Source organism: Pelodiscus sinensis, chromosome 26 (genome assembly GCF_052426305.1).
Source record: "Pelodiscus sinensis isolate ZL-2025 chromosome 26, ASM5242630v1, whole genome shotgun sequence".
NCBI lineage: Eukaryota > Metazoa > Chordata > Testudines > Trionychidae > Pelodiscus > Pelodiscus sinensis.
In genome coordinates, this window is record NC_143077.1 from 17,460,141 (window position 1) to 17,485,338 (window position 25,198).

The 25,198-nt window shown below is 55.0% G+C and overlaps 1 protein-coding gene across 1 annotated transcript in view; it reads right to left on the minus strand.

Moving 5' to 3' along the window:
- Window positions 1–419: 419 nt before the first annotated feature.
- Window positions 420–25,198, minus strand: part of SDC3 (syndecan 3) — a 149,092-nt gene continuing 124,313 nt past the window's right edge. Inside the window, exons 2-5 of the mRNA XM_075908989.2 lie at window positions 6,989–7,106; window positions 4,838–5,397; window positions 2,418–2,694; window positions 420–1,375 (exon numbers count right to left, since the gene is read on the minus strand). Coding sequence (XP_075765104.2) covers window positions 1,209–1,375; window positions 2,418–2,694; window positions 4,838–5,397; window positions 6,989–7,106 — 1,122 coding nt within the window. The 3' untranslated portion in view covers window positions 420–1,208. The remainder of the gene's footprint in view (window positions 1,376–2,417; window positions 2,695–4,837; window positions 5,398–6,988; window positions 7,107–25,198) is intronic.

Consider the following 25,198-nt stretch of genomic DNA (forward strand, 5'->3'; position numbering starts at 1 on the left):
AACTCATTGGGAGTCCACCAGGCCCAGCACAGGGCTGCAAGGGCCAGACAGGAGTTTTAAAACGAAAAGATGGAAACACATCAATCGTGGATTGAACAAACGATGTGTCTTGGAGCAAGACTGACCTGCTGCAGCTCTCGAAAGCTACCATTGCTTCCTAGTGTTTCTTAATTTCCCAGGGACCCTGCAATTTGACAGGAGCCATCACCAACCAGCTTCTGAGGAGAAGGGCTATCACTCCTCCGGGAGCTTCAATTCTTCATTTTCACTTGATGAGGTTTGTGAAATATTATCACATTCAAAGGAACCCAGAAGAGCTCTTAGCCTTTTGTTCTTGGTTTTGTCAATCCCCCGCCCCCCCAAAAAAGGTCCCAATTCCCTTTAAAACATCAGTGTGGTTGTCTGCAAAGAGCAAGGAATACTGCGCAGGCCGAGTTTTATTTGTCACAGTGAAAACCCAGCAAAAGCGAGGTCCCTTTGAACCCAGCCCCTTGCTAGCCCCAGAACATGGTTACTAGACATTGCAGGTCTCTGGCTGTGCACAGCAATGCGATGACGTGAAGCGGTGTCAGAAGGGGAGCGCCACACGACTGCAAAACGCGGCTCCCCGCAGCGGCGAGGTGATCTCAAAGCTCAGCCCAGCCCTCCGGCCATTTTTCATTCCGAGAGCAAACTGGAGCATTGGATGGTTCAGCTCATTGTGCTTTTTCAAGGCTTGAAATTGTATTTGACAGTCACAACCTCTCCACACAGAGCGACGGAGCAGCAATTCCTGGTACGAAACCAACCCCCCACCCTGCCAACAGAGAAACTCATCCCGCCCCCCGCCCCCCATTCTGGTAACAGGTGTTTAGATCTCAGTCAGTCCTGTTGTTTGGTAAACCCAGGAAACTCCAGCCATCGTCAGCAGAATGACCACCCAAGCATCACACAGGCACTGAAAGGTGGCTGCCCATTGGCTCCTCACACTCGCTGTCCCCTGCAAACTCCATGTCCGCTGGAGAACGGTGACAGTCTTTGTTTCAAGTCGGTGACACTCTGATTTGTCTTTTTTTAACTGAAGATTTTGTTTCTTATTATCGTATTTGCTTGTTCGACTCCCAGTGCCTTGAGAAAGGGAGCGAGCGAGACTGGATGGGGAGGGGGAGGAGGAGGGATTGAACCAGAAACGGAGTGACACTGAGAGAGAGAGGCACTCTGGGCTCGTTTTATGCATAGAACTCCTCCTGCTTGTCGGGCTTTTGGTACGTGACGTTCGCCTGCTTTGGCTCCTCCAGCGTGTAGCTCCCCTCGTCCTTCTTCTTCATCCGGTAGATGAGCAGCATGACCAGAAAGGCGGCAAAGAGAGCCCCGACCACGCCACCCACGATGACGGCTGCAGCGGAGAGCACAGGAAGGCACCGTCAGAGACAGGGAGGGAATCGTGCAGTCGATTAACCGGGTACCCGATAAGCACAAGCCTGTAGGTTAATGCTCTAGACCACACGCATTTCCCTCCCCCTCCCCTGCCAGGGAATTTTTCAGCCCAGCTCGGTCCTGGCTCGCAACAGGTCCAGGACCTGGCCCCGCTATGGCTCTGCATTTGAAGTGTATTAGGAGCCGGGCGGGCAGGCAGCCCTCACCAGTTCCAGCCCTAGACAGGGGCTGCTGCCTCCCCGCGCGGCTGCTTCTTTATCAGAGGCAGCAGCGCCGGGTGACAGGCGGCTGGTCCGTGAGGGGAGCTGGTTTTTAAACTGGCTCCCCTCGTGGCCCAGCTCCCGCCTGGCGCCCCGCGCTGTACAGAGGCAGCAGGGCAGCTCGCTGGCTGCCGGCCCCCTCCCCGGGGACTATAGAACAGTCGACTAACCCATAAGAATTCATGGGATTCATCGCCTGTTTAATTAACTGATAGTTAACATCCCTGGTCAGAGAGCAGGACTGAATCCAGCAGGGGGGCCCACAGCACTGCGGCCCCCGGCCTCCAGCAATCACCCAGGAAACTCCCATCAGAGATGTAACAATAATAATTTGGCCTACCTCCCTTTGGGCCCCCCTCCTCCCAGTCACCTGCCTGGAGCTCATGGCGGGGAGGTGTCACTCGGGGAATTCTACAACTTCCACACTCCCAGGAGACTGCCCTGCAAGTCCCAGTGCCTTTCATTGCACCAGGGCCTCAAGGCCAGGAGCGCGGACAGGCGGGGGCGGGGGGCAGCTCCCTCGGAGCCTGGGGGGTTAAAAGAGCCTGGGGTTCCCAGCGGCTACGGGAGCCTCAGGCCCTTTGGGTCACCTCAGGGACCCGGCCACGCAGGCAAGCAGCACTGAATGGCTGACCGTGGAGACTAGCTACAGTCCCGCCCCTTCTGCCTCAGGGCCCGCCCTGTCCGCGGCCCCCCTCCACCCGGCTGGAGAAGTCCGTCCCCAGCCAGTTCAGGCCTCACCTATTAGCACTTCTTTCCTCTCCAGGATGTTTTTCTGGGGGAGCTGCGCAGCCGAGTTCCCGGAGTCTATCGTATTGTCTATGAGGCCGGGCTCGGCGTTCTTCCCCAGCCCCGGCCCTGCTGCCGGCGTGGCCGCGGGGATCACTTCGTTATTGAGCTCCGGCCGCGTCGTGTCTCCCTCCTCGCGGATTTCAAAGTCCCCGCTGGGCCCTCCGCTGACGGGAACCTCCAGCTCGTTGTCGAGGGCGGTGGGCATGATCCCGTCCAGCGGCTCTGTCTGGGGAGGGAACGAGGCAGAGGAGAAGAGAAGCCAGTCATCCAAAGGCCTGGGGAGAAGCAGTGAGGCAGGCCTGCTCTGAGCCTCCCTCTGTCTTCCCCAGCCAGAGCTCGAGTCCAACCCCATCCACGGCGGCGAGAGACCTGGGGCAGCCTGAGATGGGAGGGCTGGGGCTACAGGTGGGTAGCTTGGTCAGTCTGGCCCATCGTACAGCGCCCTGGAAACGTCCCGCCAGATCACAGGGAGCATTAGAACAACACGCACCCAGCCCTTCAAACCAGAGGGGCCTGAATCCAACCTCGCCCCTTGGAGCCCCCAGGCCCTGGACCGTTTTAGAGCTGCTCGAACCCCGGCCGACATCGGGCCCTGGATCCTGCCAACAGCTCATGGACCAGACTGAAATCTTGGCCCCGGCTCCTCCAGAACACTTGGAATTTCAGCACCTGACTTCCTGGCCTCTCCCCACTGAGGCCAAGAGCTGATCAAAAATGGAAAGACAATTTGGTGCAAAAGATCCGAAAGTGTTTCCTTATCCCGGGCTTCCAAATCAGCCATTTTTCTGGGTTAAACACAAAATATTTTTTTCTGAAACCCCCTATTTTCCTTGCTGCCACTGAGTACAACACAATGATTAATGCCCCTGGTTCCTTCCCTCCCCCTTTTTTTCCCCTGTAATTTTTTGCAGTTTCTCCAACTTGCCAAAGTAACTGAGTAACAAGGAGGAAAAAACGCTGAAACGCAGACACTGAGGGCAGGGCTGCACTATGGAACCACGTCAACCTAATTTACACAACTCCAGCGACGCGTCACTGTCCCTGGAGCTGACATACCTCACGCCGGGTTACCATGGGGTCTCCACTGCGGGAGAAACTCTCCCTTTGAATTCCCTTACGCGTCTCGTTCAGTGGAGATTCGGTGTTGACAAGGGAATGATAGGCAGGCCAGCCTGCCCGCCAGCTCCCTGTGGGCCCGATCCCTGCAGGCCAGCCTGCCCGCCAGCTCCCTGTGGGCCCGATCCCTGCAGGCCAGCCTGCCCGCCAGCTCCCTGTGGGCCCGATCCCTGCAGGCCAGCCTGCCCGCCAGCTCCCTGTGGGCCCGATCCCTGCAGGCCAGCCTGCCCGCCAGCTCCCCGTGGGCCCGATCCCTGCAGGCCAGCCTGCCCGCCAGCTCCCTGTGGGCCCGATCCCTGCAGGCCAGCCTGCCCGCCAGCTCCCTGTGGGCCTGATCCCTGCAGGCCAGCCTGCCCGCCAGCTCCCTGTGGGCCTGATCCCTGCAGGCCAGCCTGCCCGCCAGCTCCCGGGAGCAACTCCCTGTGATTGGAAGAGATCCCGCCCCCGCTCGGCGCTGGTTGGCTGAGAGGCGGGGCAGGCCGTGGCGAGAGCGGTGTACTCCAGCTCCCCGAACCACGGTGGCCCGGCAGCCAGGGGAAAGTTTGTGAATGGGTTTGCTGGTCCCTGGGGTTGAAAAGGTTGGGAACCACTGATCTAGGTGACGACTTGCACCCCCCTCCCACCCTATCCCCACCCTTGCTGCCTCTTCCACAGAGGGGAGGCAGGAGTCGGTGCTGGGGGGGAGCCAGCTTAAAAGCCAGTTCCCCCCAGAACTGGCTCTGTGGTGCCGCCTGCCCCCCCTCGCCCCGTCTCCCACCCGCAGGCCCTGCCGCCGGGGCCCCAGGAGCTCTGCACCCCCCGCCTGTGGCCCAGCCTGGCCCCACTCAGGGGTCTCTTGCATCCTGACCTTTGACCCTCCTGGTGTTTTGTGGCTCTTCTCCAAGCGGGAAATGAGCGGGACGAGTTCCCGAAGGAAGGGCCATCGGTGGCTAGTAGCCAGGCTGGGCAGGGATGGGGTCCCAGGCCTCTGGGACTGGGCAAGAGGGGAGGGAGCATGTGACGATTCCCTGCTGTGTTCACTCCCCCTGGCAGTGGCCCCTGTGGGCAGAGGGGACACTGGGCCGGATGGGCCTTTGGGCTGACCCTGTCTGGCTGTTCAGATGTTCGTAGGTTTCACCCTCCCCATCTGCTCCGCGCCCCCCCGCTTGCCTGGTGCTCAGAGCTGTGCGGACGCAGCCTGGGCTCCCCGGCCGGGGCAGGGCAGAGGGGCTCAGCCTGTCACTGACCCAGGCTAGAGAAGCCCCTGTCCATACCTGGAGTATGTCTGTGGGTGCCCTGGTAGCAACAGGCGGCAGCAGGATGGTGCTTTTCTCCGGCACATCCGCAGGCCTGGAGGTGCTCAACGTTGGCCTGGCTCTGGGCCTGGCAGTGCTGGGGGGGATGAGCCGGGTGGTGGCTGCCTCCGTGATGGTGCTGGCTTCCGTGGCGGCTGGGATGGGCACTTGCAGCGTGGTGGCCCGCGTGGTGGCCATCGTGGTGGCGGGGGAGGGCAGGCCCCTCCGGACGGTTGTTGGCGAGGCAGTGGGAGCCGTGGGGCTTGCAGCAGCCATGGAAGGGGGCGGCGTGTCGCTGGCCGTGGCCCGGCTGGTAGTTGCTTTCCAGTTGGGAATGGCTGGTGCCCCTGTCACCCTGGGCATAGGCAGGGCGCTGGTCACCAGCTCTGGCGTGGTTTCCTCTGCAGGCAACACTTCAAAGGGCGTGGCCACGGGCTGCACGGATGTGACGGGCAGCACGGCCGGGGTGCTGGGGAGCGTGACCGAGGCGTCCGTGCGGAGCCGCACCGCCGTCTCAATCCCGGACTCCTGCTCGAAATCTACAGCGGAGGCAAAAGCGAGGCCGTGAGCAGGCTGCTGCCGGGGGAGCGGGCAGGAGCGACAGACGTGGGCCAGGGGCGCGGCAGGCTCAGGCTTTGGGGCGGAGGGGCTGTGCGCAGAGAGGAGGGGGGAGCGCACTGTGACGCTGGCAGCCGGGTGTGGCCTGTGCCAAGGCTCCTAGGCCCGGCTGGCTCCTAAGCCAGGCTGCCCCCGCCCCCAGGCTGCTGCGATGGAGATTAGCTGGAGAGAGGTGCGGTGCTTCCTGTCTGGACTCGAGGACGGGCTTTAAGATTGTCGCCTGCCCTGTGCTCCGGGTCCCAGGCCACCAGGGAACGTCTGAGTGTTGAGCAAAGGAAAGTGACACCGTGTGCGACGGCAATGCACACGGAAGGTGTCACGTCCTGCCCATGGGAACCCAATGAGCCTTGTGGAACATCAGAGGACAAACGACTGTGCACGGCCCCCCCCCCCCCCATGAAGAGGAGGCAGCGGAGCCCTCGTCCCACCAGGGAGGACTCGGGGAAGGAATACGACTCCCAGAGGGGGAGGAACTGCACCCGTGTGCTGCTTGGACTCTGCCGCAAGGCGACTGGGTTAGCTCTTCGGGGGTATGTCTACACTACCCTCCTAGTTCGAACTAGCAGGGTAATGTATGCATACCGCACTTGCAAATGAAGCCCGGGATTTGAATTTCCCGGGCTTCATTTGCATAAGCGGGGAGCCGCCATTTTTAAAACCCCGCTGGTTCGAACCCCGTGCAGCGCGGCTACACGGGGCATGAACTAGGTAGTTCGAACTAGGCTTCCTAGTTCGAACTACCGTTACTCCTCATTCCACGAGGAGTAACGGTAGTTCGAACTAGGAGGGTAGTGAAGACATACCCGGGGGCACTTAGCTCTTGCTTATACCCCTCCCCCCCTTCTCGTCCTTTGAGACGCTCAGACTGGAGCCGTCTGTGTGCCGGTGTCCTGCTCAGCCCAGTTAGTAATGCTCATGTCATTTCTCAGGGTTGGCAGCAAGTGTTGCCTTGGTTTGAGATCGGAGGCACCAGGGACATGTGGTGAACGATGGGTCCTTTGGGACTGGGAGTAACCGGACAAAGGATGTAAAATGCCGTGTCGCTGGTTAACTGGTTAAAGGGGGAGCGGCTGGAGTGGCCCTACCACCGTGGGCAGGGCTGCTTCGGATGTTGAGAGCAGCCCCTGCCTGCGACGTGCCCGGGCCCGCCATGGGCAGGGGCTGTTCCAGCCAGGCTGGAGTGCCCCGTATCTATGGCAGGCCCTGCGGGACTGGAGCAGCCCTCTGCCCGCGCAACCAGGGAGCTGCTCCCGCCCCTGCTGGCTAACCAGAACTGGCAAGCAGCCCCCAGTGAGGATGGTGCTCACTAGTTAACCATTTACATCCCTTTTGGGAGAGGGCACGTGCCCCGCCGATGGGGGCTGGAGGCCAGGTATTCTCCACTGGGGGAAGGGAGGGCATGATTTAGGGGGGACTCTTGATTCTCTAGGCACTTTACAGGCAAATGGCAGAGCTTCCAGGATTCAGCCAGGCAGCTCCGGTCTGATCCCCTCCCTGGGGGGTTATACTTACACCCCGAGCCGGACCCCGAGTAGAGATCGTCGATTTCATCATCTGCAAAGGGGTCGTCATCCCCTGACCCTTCCAGGTCCACAGGCCTCTCGTAGTTTTCGTTACGCCAGCGCTGTGCCTGGAAGCGAGCGGAGAAGAGAGCCACGCAAGGAAATTAGTAATGACAGCCTCCTACTGGCTGAGACCAGGGCCCCACTGTGCCAGGTGCTGCACAAACCCAGAGTCACAGACAGGCCCCATGCCAAAAAGCGATGCGCCGCAACCAGCGATGGGTGGGAGGAGGAGCAGAATGAGCTGGAAATAGAGTCCAGGACTCCTGAGGCCATGTCCAGTGCCCTACCCATTGGGCTACACTGCCACTCTCCCATTCCCCCTATGTTCTGGGCACACACAACTCCTGAGATCCTTAGGAGCTGCTGGCTGCTGCCCGTAGGGGGCAGGGCTTGTAACGAGCTGTAAACATTTCCAAAGTATCCGACAATAGCATAAGCCCAGTCTTCAATTTGACATGTAGGATCCCAAATATTATTGAGAGTCAAGGGGATTTAGGCTCTTAAATGCCCAAGTCACGTAGACTCCAAAGTCACTTTTGAAAATGTGCCCCAAGGTCTCTGTTTGGGGCTAGACTCTCTGTCTCTGGCTATAGCAATACTTTGCATTGTTCTTATCTCAGTAGCCTCCAAAACCTGCCAGGCGCTTTCCAAGCGCAGAGGGAGACGCAGCCCTTGCTCCACAAATAACGGTGTTTAAACGCTGTGCTATTTTCCAAGAGGACTCGGTATTAGTCACTAAGCTTCGCCGCAGACCAGACTGAATTGCACAGATCCCTTGGGAAATGCCCCGGGAAAAGGAGCGTGAGGGTTTGCAGGGGAGGGAGCAGACGTGCTCTGCAATGTATTAACTGGGATTATTAGAGGCTCAGAGGTCAAGGTCCCAGGCCCCTCCCTCTTCCTGCCAGTGTAGGCAAGGGGGGGTGGGCACAGCAAAGGGAAACTCACCACAGCTGGTCAGTTCCCCTGTGAATCTGCCCTGGAGCTGCAGACGCAGAGCATGGGGGCGCCGAGGGGCCTTGCGACAGCCAAGTGAGGGCCGCAGGGCTTGCTGGCAGACAGGAGACCTGGTGGGGGACGCGGAGCCTGGCTGCTCCACTGAACAAGGCCCCTTCCGAGGGCTCAGGGGAGCAGAGCCACACAGGCATCATCCCCCAGGAAGGGCCCCTGAGCGAGAGGCAGCACCGGGGCCTCCCGAGCTCTTCTCTGCAGAGGCACAACCCAAAGGTCGGGTGGGAGGCCATGAGAGCGCAGCCCCCGCCCCCGAGCACAGCGCGGGCAGGGGGCTGTTCCGCGAGGCCTCTCCTTGACTGGGAACAGGAGCGCCCCGGGGCGCAGCGGCACATCCTTGGCCCAAGGACAGGGACCGGCGCAGCCCCTGCACACCTCCGCGCCTCTCGCTGGGCACCACTCTGAGCCCAGGCCTGGAGGAGCCGAGACCTGAGCCCCAGCAGCCAGGGGGCGACTCTCCCTCCGCACCTGGGGGCCAGGCGGGTCAGGTTTCCCGGCACGACGCACGGGAACCAGAAGCAGAGTTTAGTTTCCAGGAGCCAGCGGGGCTTTGCCCACAATGGGCTCATCGACTGACATGCCCCATCGCCATGGGCACCGGGTGAAAGGCCAGCTGGGGAAGACACGTCCCCACCCCGCCCCCTTCCACCCGAGGCCACGCCCACTCCCAGCCCAATTATTCCGGGCCATGTGGCGAGCTGCAGCGGCCATGCTGCTGCGCGGTGGCTCATTGCTCCCTGGCGGGCGGGTTGGGCCCCAGCCTTAGGCAGTCGGGCGAGGAGCAGTTTGGGGAAGGCTGTGCCTTCTCTTGCCTGCATTCCCGCCCGCCCGTGCCCGTCTCCGTTCCTGGCACTGGCTGTACCTGTCTGCCATGGTGCCAGGCCTAGTGGCATCCATCCTGCTGCGCACTGCAGGGGAAGGGGGAATGTGGCTAATGATCTCTGCAAGGGAATGGCCTGTCCGAATACAATGCCTGTTTTCTCCCACTGCCAGCATCCTTGTGCGGGAGCTAGAAACTCTCCTGTCCCTGGGCCCCAGCACATTCAAGCTGCTCACAATTGCCCTTGTCGTCGGAGGGTGTCCCACAGAGCCTGTGTGAATGGATCCCCTGAGGGCAGGGAAATGGGGCTGCAAGCAAGCACCCTGGGACATGGGTTGTCTGGCTGCTATTTGGAGCAGGGGGTGGCATGCTAGAACTGCTGGACTCTGTACCCCTTTGGACACTGACATGCCATGTGTCCTTGGGAAAGTCACTTAGCTTCTCCATGCCTCCGTTTCTCCCTTTGTATCATGCAAATAATATTTTAATGAACTGATAGTTCTCAAGAAATGCCTCTTAAAGCTCCCATGGGGATTGTAGGAATACAATTCAGTCAGCCTACTCTGTAAATACAGGCCCGATAGTTGGACTAAACAAGAATTGCCATCTGTTTGTAGCAGTACAGGGCTTATGGCACATAGCAGAGCCGCTCTACTTCCACCCAGTAGAGGGCAGTAGCACATACACTCACTAGTCGTGTGCTACAGGAGAAACCCGTTTCATGGTGTGTTGTAAGTCTTCATTACTTTAAACTAGGTTCGACGGGGGCAGGTGAGCAAAGCCCACAGGTAAGTGCTGCATGTGCGGGACTGGGAGATGGGTTGGAAATGGGGGGGACTATGGCCTATAATGGCAAGGAGAAAGGAAGGTCAGGGCACAACAGGGAGGCAAGATCAAATCAGTATCTTAGATGCCTATATACAAATGCGAGAAGTATGGGTAATAAGCAGGAAGAACTGGAATTGCTAACCAATAAATACAACTATGATATCATTGGTATTACAGAAACCTGGTGGGATGGGACGCATGATTGGAATGTTGGTATGGAAGGGTACGGCTTGCTCAGGAAGTACAGACAGGGAAAAAAGGGAGGAGGGGTTGCCTTGTATATTAAAAATGTACACACTTGGACTGAAGTGGAGATGAACGTAGGAGATAGCCGTGTAGAGAGTCTTTGGGTTAAGCTAAAAGGAGTAAAAAACGAGGGTGATATCATGCTAGGAGTCTACTACAGGCCACCTAGCCAGGTGGAAGAGGTGGATGAGGCCTTTTTTAAACAATTAACAAAACTATCCAAAGCCCAAGATTTGGTGGTGATGGGGGACTTCAACTATCCAGACATATGTTGGGAAACTAACACAGCAGGGCACAGGCTATCCAATAAGTTTCTGGACTGCATTGGAGACAACTTTCTGTTTCAGAAGGTTGAAAAAGCTACCAGAGGAGAAGCTGTTCTGGATTTGGTTTTAAGAAATAGGGAGGAACTAGTTGAGAACTTGAAAGTGGAAGACAGTATAGGGGACAGTGATCACGAAATAATAGAGTTCATGATCTTAAGGAAAGGTAGAAGGGAGACCAGCACAATTGAGCTAATGGATTTCAGGAAGGCAGATTTTGATAAGCTCAGAGAACTTGTAGGTAAGGTCCCATGGGAAGCAAGACTGAAGGGAAAAACAACTGAGGAGAGTTGGAAGTATTTCAAAGGGACGTTGTTAAGGGCCCAAAAGCAAACAATTCCGCTGTGTAGGAAAGATAGAAAATATGGCAAAAGACCAGCTTGGCTTAACAAGGAGATCTTGCATGATCTCAAAATAAAAAAGGAGTCATATAAAAAATGGAAACTAGAACAACTAACAAAGGATGAATATAAGCAAGCAACACGGGAATGCAGGGGCAAGATTAGAAAGGCAAAGGCACAAAATGAGATCAAACTAGCTACAGGCATAAAGGGAAACAAGAAGACCTTTTATAAATACATTAAAAGCAAGAGGAAGACCAAGGACAGGGTAGGCCCACTGCTTAGTGAGGAGGGAGAAACAGTAACAGGAAACTTGGAAATGGCGGAGATGCTCAATGACTTCTTTGTTTCGGTCTTTACCGAGAAGTCTGGAGGTGTGCCTAACGTAGTGAATACAAGCAGAGAGAGGGTAAGTTTAGAAGACAGGATACACAAAGAACAAGTTAAAAATCACTTAGGAAAGTTAGATGTCAGCAAGTCACCAGGTCCTGATGAAATGCATCCCAGGATACTCAAGGAGCTGATAGAGGAGGTATCTGAGCCTTTAGCTATGATCTTTGAAAAATCATGGCAGACAGGGGAGATTCCAGAAGACTGGAAAAGGGCAAATATTGTACCCATCTATAAAAAGGGGAATAAGAACAACCCAGGAAACTACAGACCGGTCAGTTTAACGTCTGTCCCAGGGAAGATAATGGAGCAGGTAATTAAGGAAATCATATGCAAACACTTGGAAGGTAATAAAGTGATAGGGAATAGCCAGCATGGGTTTATGAAGAACAAGTCATGCCAAACTAATTTGATAGCTTTCTTTGATAAGATAACGAGCCTTGTGGATAAGGGAGAAGCGGTGGATGTCATATACCTAGACTTTAGTAAGGCATTTGATACGGTCTCGCATGATATTCTTATTGATAAACTAGGCAAGTATAACTTAGATAGGGCCACAATAAGGTGGGTGCATAATTGGCTGGATAACCGTAGTCAGAGAGTTGTTGTTAACGGTTCTAAATCCTGCTGGAAAGGGATAACAAGTGGAGTTCCTCAAGGGTCTGTTTTGGGACCCGTACTGTTCAATATCTTCATCAATGATGTAGATATTGGGATAGAGAGTACGCTTATTAAGTTTGCAGATGATACCAAACTGGGTGGGGTTGCGACTTCTTTGGAGGATAGGGACATAATTCAAAATGACCTTAGCAAGTTAGAGAAATGGTCAGAGGTAAACAGGATGAGGTTTAATAAAGAGAAATGCAAAGTGCTCCACTTAGGAAGGAACAATCAGTTCCATACATACAAGATGGGAAGCGACTGTCTAGGAAGGAGCATGGCGGAAAGGGATCTAGGGGTCATAGTGGACCACAAGTTGAATATGAGTCAACAGTGTGATGCTGTTGCAAAAAAAGCAAATATGATTCTAGGTTGTATCAACAGGTGTGTTGTAAGCAAAACTCGTGAAGTCATTCTGCCGCTCTACTCTGCACTAGTTAGGCCTCAGCTGGAGTACTGTGTCCAGTTCTGGGCGCCACATTTCAAGAAAGAGGTGGAGAAATTGGAAAGGGTACAGAGAAGAGCGACAAGAATGATTAAAGGTTTAGAGAACATGACCTATGAAGCCAGGCTTCATGAACTGGGCTTGTTTAGTTTGGAAAAAAGAAGATTAAGGGGGGACATGATAGCGGTTTTCAAATATCTAAAAGGGTGTCACAAGGAGGAAGGAGAAAATTTGTTCCTCTTGGTTTCTGAGGACAGGACAAGGAGTAATGGGCTTAAAGTGCAGCAGGGGAGGTTTAGATTGGACATTAGGAAAAAATTCCTAACTGTCCGGGTGGTCAAATATTGGAATAAATTGCCAAGGGAGGTGGTGGAATCTCCCTCTCTGGAGATATTTAAGAACAGGTTAGATAGACATCTGTCAGGGATGGTGTAGACGGAGCTTGGTCCTGCCTTGAGGGCGGGGGGCTGGACTCGATGACCTCTCGAGGTCCCTTCCAGTCCTATTATTCTATGATTCTATGATTCTATGATTAATGTTGGACATCCTTTGAGCTCCAAGGATGGGAGATGCTCTGGAAATGACCACTAGTGCGGTGTCTACTGCTGCCCTCTAAGGGTGCGTCTACCCTGCACCCGGAGCTTGAAAAAACGCTGCAATTTGAGCTACACACTCTGCATCACTTATTTCGAGTCAATTTTGAAAAGGCTTATTTCGTAATTTGGCGGCGTCTACACAGCACTTATTTCAAACTAACCCGCCACTCCGAAACCTCCCTGCCGCCTCGTGGAACGTCGGAATAGCGAGCCCGGGATATTTCGAAGTGACGGGCTTGCTGTGACGAGGCGGGATGGTGACCTCGGGATACTCCGGGGCCCGAAATAGCGCTGCAGGGTAGACGGAGCCTCACGGTGAAAAGCCACAAGCCCAGCTGTGGCTTCCAGAACCTTTTGTTTCACTAGGCCGATTTCCCAGGCTTCCCTGGGCATGACTACAAGTGGACGGGTGAGATTCGGCCCTGTACGAAGGGCCAAGAGCAAGGTCCAGACACCAGCTCCCTCAGCGCCGGCCACTGCCCACTGCGCGCAGTTAAAGCTCCCACGCAGGCCCACAAACTTCAAGAGCTGAGCTGAAAGCCCCTGAGATTTGGATTTTTTCAGTGCTGCCTTGGGGGGTCTTTCCATGCTTCTGGTGCCCTCAGTCTCCAGGTGCAATCGGGTCACACGCCCAAGCGCCAGACCCCACCCTGACCGCCAGACACTTGCTGTCGTTTTTGAACGGAAAACTGGGATTCTTACCTCATCACAGGCCTCCCTGCGCAGGGACTATGGGAAACCGCAAGAGCTGCTGCAGGTGCCCGGCACGGAGGTGACTCCTGGCCTGGCTGGCTGGCTGGCAGAAGATCCGTTATTAGAGACTCTAGAGTTCCATAAGGCCTCGTTCTCTCTATTTGACCCTCCAGCCTCCTGATAACGATGGGCAGGCTCTTTGGGAATCTCATTCCCTGATCGCTGGAGCCAGCCCAGGCAACACCAGGCCTTGGCTCACTGGCTGCTTGTGCTTGGGATGGGGAAGCATGGCGGGGAGAGCGCAGTCCAGGCATTCCTGAGTGGCCCCGCAAAGGACAGGTGGGTGCCAACTGCCCCTTGTGTCCAGGATCCATTTCACTGGCAGAACAGAACCAATCCAGCCCCACAGCCTCAGCGTAGCAATGAGAGCGGCAGCAATCGCTCAGTGACACTTGTGCACTGTTATGTCTGATCTTTGTAAGCAAGTCGTTTTAAAGCGAGGCGAATTTTGGGGGACACAACACCCCCAAACAGCTGCCTCAAAAGGCGCCTCAAAAGTCTGGAAAGGCTGAGAGCCACTGACCTAGACCGTCCCTGACAGGTGTTTGTGAATAAGATCCTGCGGCCATGGTTTCCTCGCCCACACGTGGCTCGGAAGGATGAGATTTCCATCAGTAGCTGTCAGTAAACGTCAGATTCACTGGGTATCCACAAAGTGATGAAAAAATATTTCCACCCATAATAATCAAAATGTACAGACAGGGAAAGTCAGACAAGTGTGTCTTGAGAACACAGCACAGCAGGTTTATTTTGAGGAGATTTACAGTGTGTATTTGACATGAAATGCTGCCCATTGGTGTTTTCACAGTTATAAAGTTTTAACTTTTGGATTCTCATCTGTCATTAAACACAGTGTGGCCACCCCCGCATAATTTCCTGCAACTGTGAAAACTGAGAATCGATAAAAGTAATTTGAAAAAAGCTTAGAAATAAACATCGTTATCCGTCAAAATGATACCAACATAAAAATCACGTTCCGCCAAGCCTGCTTGTATGGCTGCCATCCCACCCCTCCCGCCTGTCCATGCAGCCAACAGCTCCTCAGAATCTGCACCACAGGGTTCAAAGAGCCTCTCTCATGAGACTTCAAGAGCTACCCCTTCTGGGGGAGTGCTACCGAAACAGCCTGGTGGAGATTGTCCTGCCTCTGGCCTGGCGCAGAACTTGGAGTGCAGAGACTGTGACAAGCAGGCCCACGGGTCATGGCCACTTTCAAGCCTGGCAGCGCATTGCTTTTAGGGTCAATTTCAGGTATGGACACACTCCCCTGCAAGCACCCCTTCCCAGACGCCCGAAGTCACAAGGACGTAAAGCAGAATTAGGAACCAAGGTGCTTTCCCAGTGGCAGCTTATGTCCACGTGAGAGCCAGCAGCGCTGCCCGGGTGAGGAGTCTGCCTGGCAGCTGAGACTCTGGCTGTGAAAGGTGGACGCCAACATTTTAACCGCTGGAACACGCTGGCAGCAGGAGGCTCGGGGTCTGGAAGGATTCGCTCTTTAGTGTGTGTATCCTCAACTTAGTCTGAGACAAAGAGCTGGCGCTGGGACGAGGCGCCTCAGGAACCCAGGCACGGTTACTAAGCAAATCACAGCAGCCCCGGGACGAGAAGCCAGGCTCTCCAGTGCTAACAACTCAGGCCTCTGCGCTCACATCTTGCGTGGCTTTAGGAAGGAGAAGCACAGGCTACAGGCGGAAGATTTGGAGGAGGCACTAGGAAGCCAGTCCGTGCACACGGCTGCAATTGCAACGTCCCTGCAATCAGTTCTAAGAAGCGGCCAGTTCTGTTTTCCAAGTGTGGATTCTTCTCACCTTATTATCCAGCACATGATCAATGGAACTTCTACCTCTTGGACGAAAGGAATAGCCGGCAGCAGCGGCGAGTCCTTTACCTCCTCTGCGGTTCTAGCAAACTAGTGTGGTTCCCAGAAATGGAGGGGTCTACAGGCTAGGCAGCAGCTCAACAGGGGTTCTCAGGCGTAGGCACCTAAAGTGGCAGTTGGGCACCTAAATCAAGAAGAGGCAGCCACAAAGCACAAGGAGCTCCTAGTTATTCACAGAGCACATGGCTGCAGCCTGTGCAGGGACACGGAAGGCAGGGAGGCTGATTCAGGAATGGGCTGCTGGCTGGTAAGTCTCCTGGCCAGAACCTGCCTCTGGCACCCCAGCCCCTCCCTTCCCCAACCCTTTGCCCCCCACTCCACATACCCAAATCCTCTGCCCCCTCCTGTACCCATACCCCCTCCCAGATCTGGCACCCCAATTCCCTGCCCCAGATCACAGTCCCCTCCTGCCCTAGCTCACAACCCAAACTCCTGCACCCCTTCTGTACCCCAATTCCCTGCCCTGGGTCGCAATCCAACCCCTGAACTCCAGTCCAGTGCCCCAGGTCACAACTGCCTCCTTCACCCAATCCCCTCTCTTACCCCAAACTCCCTTCTGCACCTCCTTGCTCCATTCCAGACCCCGCACTTCATCCATTAATATCATGGAAGAGTGCGGCCCTCAACCACTTTCCAAATTCTTGGAGTGGCCCCCCATCAAAAATTATTGCCCACCCCTGCTATAAACCTCATTGCATGAGAGTTAAGGGACATTTCTTAACAGGCCTTATTTCAAAATTTGGAAATGTGTAGACAGCACCACATTTCAAAAGAAGCTATTTCAAAATTAGCGATGCCATTTTTGTAGACACACCCATTCGGCCCTGAACTTAACCAGCCCAGAACCCACCTCAGGAATGTTTCTAATCCTCGCCCTCAGACTGCCGACCAAGAACTGCTCTTGTGTCTGCAGCTCCTTCTTGTCCCTGCACACTTGGCTTCAATTTACCCCCACGTTTGCTTAACCTCTTTTAACAGGACAGAGTCGATTAGACAGATAGGCAGATAATCCCAGCAGCCTGCTTGTGTTTGCAGTGACATTTTTTGATGAGCAAGGAAAATATAGTTTCTTTTCCCATTACCAGCTTTGCAAAGGTAAAGGGGGGACGGGACAGTATATTTTATACCTGTGTAATATTCAACCCTGGAAGCTAGCTGTTCACCATGTCGTCAGTGATATAGCGCAAAACCTAATGATACTTTACTTGATCAAAAAATAAACTCAATGTCTCCTCCCTGCGGGAGCCTGGGCTGAGCTGGTAGAGTTTGTGAGACATATGCTCTCGTACGTATCGAAATGCACACCCACTGAGTCCCGCAGCCTTGAAATTCCACTGGTCCTTGAGTGTTTTCCTGCCATGTCGGATAAATCCCAGGGCTCTGAGTTCATGCTGAAAATAAATAACCGCAGCCCCACCCCACTGGAGAGCAGGACTGTTCAAGCTCCGCTTTTCCCAGAAAGATAATGTAAAGACAGCAGGTAAATATATGGGTGTTGCTATCTCCAGGAGCCCTCGCTGCTAAAAACAGAGGTGTTAATTAAAACCGGCAGCAGTAATAAGTTCACAGAGGTGCGTAGATGTGATCTGCCAGGCGGAATAACGCTGTAGCCTCACGTTGGTTGGGCTGCTGTGAGCCCGTTGCGAAGACGGTAACCCTTTGAGCGCCGCGTTGTGGGAGACCCGTCCAGCGGTTCTACACAGGCTCACAGGCCCTACCGGAGACAATGCTGCTCACGGGAATGCAAGTCAGGGCTCCCTCGGCTCTTTGCGGTGTGACAGATCCCTGCTTCCACAAGAGACAAGCGACCACCTCTCCAGCCAACGTCCGTGGGTGGCGGCTCAGTGTCCTCCGGGCGTGCTGCCAGAGAGGGAGTCAGGGAGGAGGCTTGCTGGTGGCTCGGCTCAGTACACTGATGTTGGGCGGGTGCGTTGCGGTATTTGAATGGAAAGACAAAGCGTTTTCAGTGACTGCTGCATGAGGGGGAGAAGAAGGGAGGTCGAGCTTGGGGGAGAGGGGGCGGGAAGGCAGGAGGCTGGGTAAGAAGTGGGGGGACAGAGGGGAGGAGTCAAGGAGGTGTTCCCTGTTAGATGTGGCCACCCCAAGACCAAGCTGAGCCCCGCACTGAAGGGCCCCGTGTGAGACAGCCCTTGGTGCCCGGGGAAGGCGGGGAATGCCCACGGCTGTTGTGCAGACCACCTGGCAAGAAACCAGTCCTGCCCAAAGTCACTTCCCCCGCCCCACAGCTGCCAGGGTGCCGGCCGGCCGGGGGCAGCCGGTCTCTGAAGGATGGCACTTGGGTCTCTCTGTGTCTGGAGCTAACAAGAAATATCCCCCAAGAGCAGGGATGTGAATGGTTCACCGGTTACCAGATCTAATGCTCCAGCCCTGTGGGTCCATCACAGGCAGGGCTGCTCCGACCGGCCAGCCCTTAGCAACCCCTGTCTGTATCGGGGGGCAGGAGGGGCTGCTCCAGCTTGGCCATAGCTGGCGGGGGGCTGCTCCAGCACCACCCACCCTCCCTTTAATTGGTTAACTGGTTTATCAATTAAATGGGATTTGACTTCCTGTAAGGGGACTGTTAGCCCCTTACTTAAACTCTGTGGGAGTTTTTTGGCTTGCCAGCTCCCAGTATCAAAAGGGGAAGGGTCCATGAGCCTGACAGACCCCAGAGACAATGGAAAGCAGCCCACACTCCAGCTCTGCCTCATTGACAAGTTGGACAGGCCAGTGAGAAAAGCAAGAGGCCAGGACCCGTCCTCCCTGTGAGCTGGGATTGTTCAGGGTCTCTCTGAGCAAGGAGAGAGCTGAGAGACTGCTAAGAGGAGCAAGCTGTGCTGAGGGGCAGCTTTTGCAGCAGCAGAGCCAGACACACACAGCTCAAGGAGCGCAGACCCTGTGTTGAGCAGCAGACTGGCAGCGCTCAGAGAGCCGAAAGGAACAGAGAAGCAACGCAAGGAGCTAGAGACTGGCCAAGCAGCAGCCTGCAGCTGGATGTGGTGAGCAGCTGGGAACTGCAAAGTGTGGGGAGAGGCTCTGGACTGGGAGAGGGGTCTGGCCACTTAGAGCTTGAGGCGGTGTGGTCACTGCCAGAGCAAGTGTGTCCAGACTGCAGCACCCCCCCCCCCCCCCGCAGCACATCCAGGGCTCTAAGGAAGAGACTGTGAACTGTCCTTACACTCTGCAGACTGCTGTTTTGATGTCCCTGTGCTACAGAGCAGAGCTGTGTGTTCTCATTTAACCATTCTCATTTTTTTCTTATTCTTTTCTCTTTAATCAGTTGATGTTTAATAAATTGTATTTGCTTTGAACCTTATGAAGTGATCACTGGGCCAAGAAGGCCTGCAGTGTAAAGAGAGCACCTCGGAGTGGGGACACCCTAACTCCTGCCCCTAGTGACCACAAGGTCGGGGATTAAGCCCCAGGAAACCTGGGCCCAGCCTTGTTGGGGTTTCGAGGACTCTGCTACTCAGGAGAGTGGAGGGGGAGCCCTCAGGATCAGGGAGCCGTGGGGTAAAGGACGTGAGAGCGGGGACTCAGATCCTTTCGCTGGTCCATTTCTCCGGGGTGTATAGAAGCCAGGAAAGTTCCCCACAATAGCGGGACCATTCCCCCGCTTACATTCCCTACCCAAGAGCCATCTGGGAGGGACCACGGCGTGACCAGGCAAGCGCCCAGCCCGGCGTGTCACTATGCCCACCCCGGCACGCTGCTGGCATGGCCTCTATGGCCGGCTGCAGGGGGAGCTGAGGCTGAAGTGATCTGGCCTGGCAAGCTGGCAAAGCAATTCAGGGGACAGGTCCATAGCCTGGTGCTATCCCTGGCGGGGCTGTGAATGCTTAGCAGGTCACTTGCTGGTTCAGGGTCTCCCCCTAGCCTGCTGCAAAAGCCCGTCCCCCAGTCTCAGGCTGCCTGCTACCATCACGGGCCCTGTTCACAGAGGGGCTGGCAGGCACCGGAGCCGCTCTGAGACCAGATGCCCAGGGTTGAGGGGCTTAGCCGCCGTGGCACATCAGAGCACACACTCGGCACACCCGGGTCTCGCCCTGCGGTCGCTGGTAAGTAAGGCGAGCAAGGGGGCAAGCGGAGCGCAGAGGGGCTATTGCATTGCACCCTCTCAGCCTCCGAGGTTCTCAAGCTCTGGTCCCTGGCAGGGAAACAGCAACACAAGAGCTGGACGTAGGCTCTAGCCCTCGTCCTGCCCAGTGACAGCTGCCTTGCACATTTAACTGCACCACGCACCCCGGCTGCCTCTGAGCTGCCCCACTAGTCCTGTGCCATGGGGTGAGGCGCGCCCCGGCCCCCAGCTCTCCCGTGGTGCTGGCAGGCCGAAGGGAGAGCCGAGTGGCACAGGGGAGCCAATTAACCAGCTGGAGCTGTGGAGTCGAGGAAAAGCGACTCCCATTCATAAAACTGCATGTCACCCGCGAATGCCTCCTGGCAGAGGGTTTCATTAATGAGCATCGAGCTGCACAGGCAAGGGGTTTGTGAGACACACTGAATGCGGGGTCAATACAGTCGCAGGAGGGAGGGTTTCCGGGGGCTAGCTGGGCTGTAATGAAGGCTTGGAGATCATGCGAGTGGGCACCACAGGACCACTGCATGCTGAGCCAGCCTGCCAGGTGGGGGCCAGGGGTCGGGCTGCGTAGGGCATCATGATTCGTAAGGTCGCCTGTGTGGGGTACCTCATCCATTGCACCAAATGCTTCCACAACCAAGTGGGTGAAACCAGACAGCCACCCCTCTGCGATGAGCTCCTCCAGAAAAGCCAGCCAGCAGGAAATGGGATTTCAATTCCCGGGGCTTGCAAGGGGGCGCAGCGGGGAGCTGGTCACTGGTCTCCAGGGCAGCGGAGTTCAAAGCCTGACCAGAGCGATTGGCTGGGCATCGTGGGCCACTTCCTGGAGGCGGAGCCAGCGACAAAACGCCCCGAGGTGTTTACGCCGCGTTTGTCGACAACACGGGGACTGGGGCGGAAGGTTTTAGCCAATGAAAATGGCTGTTTTCCCCACCAAAAGTCATGCTGCAGTGTGAACACTCGTACGCTTTGCGGCCAAAAGGCACCGATCCGTGACACCACTTGCCGGTGCAGAGAAAGGTGAACAACGTCCTCCTGATCAAACCAGGAGTCCCCGGCAGAGCTGCAAAGAGAAGCCAGGCACGCTGAGTCCTGCTCTCATCACTGGGGCAGGGCTGGGGAACTTCTTTGGGTCGGGGGCCGCTGACCCACAGAAAATCGGCAAGGAGAAGGAGAAAGACCCTCCGCACATTCCCCTCGCACCCAGAGCCTGGGCTAGTAGATTTTGGGTGCTCCGGCCTGCAGGTGGATGGCCAGGGAGCTGGAGCACCAGCGCGAGCTCCCCAATGCTCAGCCTTGGGGGCTAGATCCAGGCAAGCCGGGGGCCACATCCAGCCGCCAGACCTGAGGTTCCCCACCCCTGCACTAGACAATGACTTCTCCCTGCCAAAGAGGCTGGGATTGAGAAAAGACTGCGAGTACGGAGCTAGCAGCCCAGCGAAAGCATCCTAGTGTCCTTCACGCCTTCTCCCCACAGCCACACTGGACACACACTCCCACGTCCGACACCCACACTCCGACAAAATCGTCCCAGTCCAACATCCTCCACACCGAGTCCTCCCCATTCCCACTGTTCCCCCACCCCTCACCTCCCATGGTCCCATCGCCGCAGCACAGAGACCCAGACCAACCCCACTCCACTTGCCCACCTCCATCGCGGGAAGAGCCATGTGAAAGGAAAAACGATTTTTGACCCATCCTACAGAACGTAACAGAGTTCTAGCCCTGCCCTCGAATCCTATGGGATGATTAAAAAAGGAGCATCCACCTACATGTGGAGGCAGGAAAAGGGAATAAGGGAATTATTCATACAGAAATATCCCCTTCTCTAAAAAACCCTATTGGTGACCCCAATACACTTAATAGGACTTTTCCATGCACTTTTCATTATAGTTACACGCACACACTCTGCACCCAGCCACTGGGACATTTAAGGGTCAGCTCTTTGGTTGGCGTAACAGCACGGATTTCCGTGGCCCGACGCTGACACATGGCTCAGGATCTGCCCAGACACTAGCAGCTCTCTGAAGCGGATGGAAGAGTTGGAGGGGGTATATTTTTTTGGCATCTCATTGGTCTGGTTCATCCCAGAGCTATTTCTTGATCATTCACCATCCTTTATTTTCCCCTTCAGAGTTTCTCAGTGCATTCAAAGAATGAAACCAGCCAATTCCCACCCCCCGGGGTTGGGTTAGGAATGAAATTTACTGCTGTTGCAAAGAGAATTTAAGCGCTGAGTATGTCAATTTAATACAGCGCTGTAAGCTAGGGGCAAAGAGAGACTTACAAATCAATCACTCAGTCTTTAAACACAGGTAGATGGGGGATGAATCATGCCTGAATGCTACTCGGCCCTCTTCCAGTAGCCATTGACATGACAACAGTAACCATGGTAACTACCTCTTCCATCCTAAAGACTGAGATGTGTAACTCTCCCCTACGCGCTGGGAAAGAGCGAATGTATCACGTTGATGTCAAGAGGTTTCCTCCAGCAGTTTCGTGTTCCCTTTCTCTTCTGCCTCCCAACAGTCACCAGACGTTTGGGCTTCGATTTCCCCTTTGTCAGCCCTTTCAGCCAGCCCTCCTGCCCCTCTTGCTGCTCTGGGTGGAATACGGATCACCTAAGCCAGGGCTATTCAACTGTGGAAGCCCCAGGGGCCACAATGATACTCACAGCACATGCTGAGGGCTGCAACTTAGGTGTGGTTGCCTGTACATGCAAATATAGATGCAATTAGTTTCTTTCACACTGACGGGCATGAATACAAAGATTAAGGCAAGACAACACAACATGCAGGCCCCATTTAAGTCAGTTCTGCTGATATTAATAAAATGCAACATTTACCCGATTTCCACTCATAGGACAGCACTTTTAATGAGCAATGACAGTCCAGGAATTTAACTTCTAAAACGCATCTCAACAGAAGACCATTCTAGTGACTGCTTTTTTGCTTTGGCTTCACAACAGTCCAGGAATTTAACTACATATCAACCCGAGCTGCACCGTAAACCCAAACTGCACCACAGGCCGCAAACAAATAGGCAGCCCAGGGCCGGACAGAGGGGTGGGCATGCCAGGCAGCTGCCCGGGACGCCAACCGATGGGGGGTGCCTGATGGCAGCTGTAAGGGGCGTGCAGCGCCTGCCAGCAGTGCCCGTGCCCCCACGGCCACAGGGCCCTGCACGGTAGCCCTGACCTAAGACAGCCTAATCAGCCAGGTCTGCTAAGGAATTGCTCCAGCCCAACCCAGCGGTATGGCACCAATGAGCAGAAAACACCTTTGGATTCCAAGCAGGCTGCTGAATCTAAACAGTTCGCTGTCCCATGGATGCCATAAGGAAGAGAGGGGAGTGGTTCTCCAGTTAAGCCACTGGCCTAGGGTTCAAGAGATCTAAGCTGATTTCCTGCCTCTACCACACTCACTGAGGTACCCCGGAAAAAATCCGCCGCATCCAGGGAATGCGTCTGCTCTTCCACTTTTTTTCATTCTACAAGGAATAAGGGCTCTGCCGAAAGAAGAGGCTTTTCCGCCATTTGGCCCCGTCTAGATGGGGCCAAATGGCAGAAAAGCCTCTTCCGGAAAAGCAATCGGAAAAAGCTACACAAATTGCCTTGCTTTTTCTGAGAAACGAGTGTGGTCTAGACCTAGCCTGAGTGACTTTGGACAAGTCAGCTGGAGTTGGTCTGGAGAGTGGGTACCTCAGGGTATGTCTACACTACCCCGCTAGTTCGAACTAGGAGGGTAATGTAGGCATACCGCACTTGCAAATGAAGCCCGGGATTTGAATTTCCCGGGCTTCATTTGCATAAGCAGGGAGCAGCCATTTTTAAAACCCCACGAGGTGTACCGGTAGTTCGGAATAGGAAGCCTAGTCCGAACTACCTAGTTCGAGCCCCGTGTAGCCGCGCTGCACGGGGTTCGAACCAGCGGGGTTTTAAAAATGGCGGCTCCCCGCTTATGCAAATGAAGCCCAGGAAATTCAAATCCCGGGCTTCATTTGCAAGTGCGGTATGCATACATTACCCCGCTAGTTCGAACTAGGAGGGTAGTGTAGACATACCCTCACACAGGTAACAATGGCCACATGGGTAGCAATCAGGCCCTGCAAGCTTGCATTGCCTTGCTGGTCCACAGGACTACAATTTTACCTGCAGACAGACTGACGGCAGACATGTGCGATCTCTATTGCGAGCCAGTTCCTAACTGACCACCATAAATCTCTCTACAGATAATATTTAAGGGATTCTGTATTTATACTGAAAGATATGCTCGTAACATCTTGCAATTAAGGCAGGTCACCAGGAGGTGACAAACCTGGGAGTCATTCCTTTCCAGCAGTAGGTAACTAATCTCCGTGTCTGGCCATGTGTGCACTGAGGGCCTCTGCACAGTCTGCCTCTTTGCATGCTGAGCCAGGTGTGACTGGAGAGATGAGGAAATGCACAAGTCAGGAAAGCTGGGGGGGGGAGCAAGCAGCAGGGGGTGCCCTACTTATGAATAAAGACAAAGAATCCTTGTGGCTTGGCTTGGAATGCAGAGACACTGAATCCTTTGTCTAGAAGGCAAACTGACAGCTGCTTGTCTCAGGACAAAAGAGTCACACCTAGGCTGGCTGTACAGTGCTGCAAAGAGGAGGGCTAGCAATACTTTCTGATTCAAATGTTTCAGAGGGGTAACACAGAAACCGGTTGGGGAAGATTTGAACTTGCCTGGGCACTCACTAATGGCTCTCCAAGTCAGATAGTTTCCCCAATTATCACCTCTAATACCATTAACTCACAAACATCCCACTCTCCCTACCTCTAATATCATCAATTCACAGACACTTACCTTCCTTCCTCCCCCCCCCCCCCCCGCATCCCCCTCCTGTTCTGCAATGTGATTTGTCCTTTTCATATTTGTTCATTTTTTTAAATTGTATCCTTTGGTATATATGGTTGTGACTACTTTCTTCCACTATTTGATCTGAGGAAGTGGGTCCTGTTAGTCTTTAAAGTGCTACATTGTCCTGCATTTTGCTTCAACTACCCCAGACTAACACGGCTACATTTCTATCACAAGTCAGCCTGTTAGTTCCAACCAATTTCGAAAGCCAGCGACAGGGAAACTACAGAACTTAGTTTCATTTACAAGTCTGATTCCTACAACAGACGTTGGCTGGATGGCCCGCTGCATTCCACATCCTAATGCTTGTGTTGCCCGTGGCCAGTAGAATTGGGGAGCTGACCCATAGCAGGCACAAGACTCCTCCCAGCCCTGGGTGTCCTGAGAAGCATCCCGCCCGATCTTTGTTGGGACATCCCGCTGCTGTGCTTGAGGGTGGCTGGTCTGGGCTGTAGACGAGAAGGAGCAATAAAAGCCAGGATGGAGTAGTGGCTGCCTGTCACCCCCAATAGGAAAAGCTGCTGCAGTGTTCACCAGAAGTGTCCTGACCCTGCAGCCTGCATGGAGCCCCCTGAGTCTAACTGCACGTGCACAGAGACAGAAGAGCTGACCACTGTCAGCCACACGTGGGAGCTGTGGCACTAGGGGCTCTTGCCCATTCAGGTGAGGATGGCTCCCTGCCCTAGAATGGCCCAGTGCTTCATTCACGCCAGGGCTTGCCCGGGCCCCTCTGCCTTGGCAGGTCACAGCTCTGGGCTCGCTGCATCCATTATTAATGCAAAACAATTGCTTGAGCCTCCCCACTTCTTCCCTTACAAAGAAAGCAGCGGCAAGGCAGCCAGGGCGGGGTAGCACAGGCCTTGTGCACATGGAGCACTGACGCTGCCCCACTCAGACGCTAGCA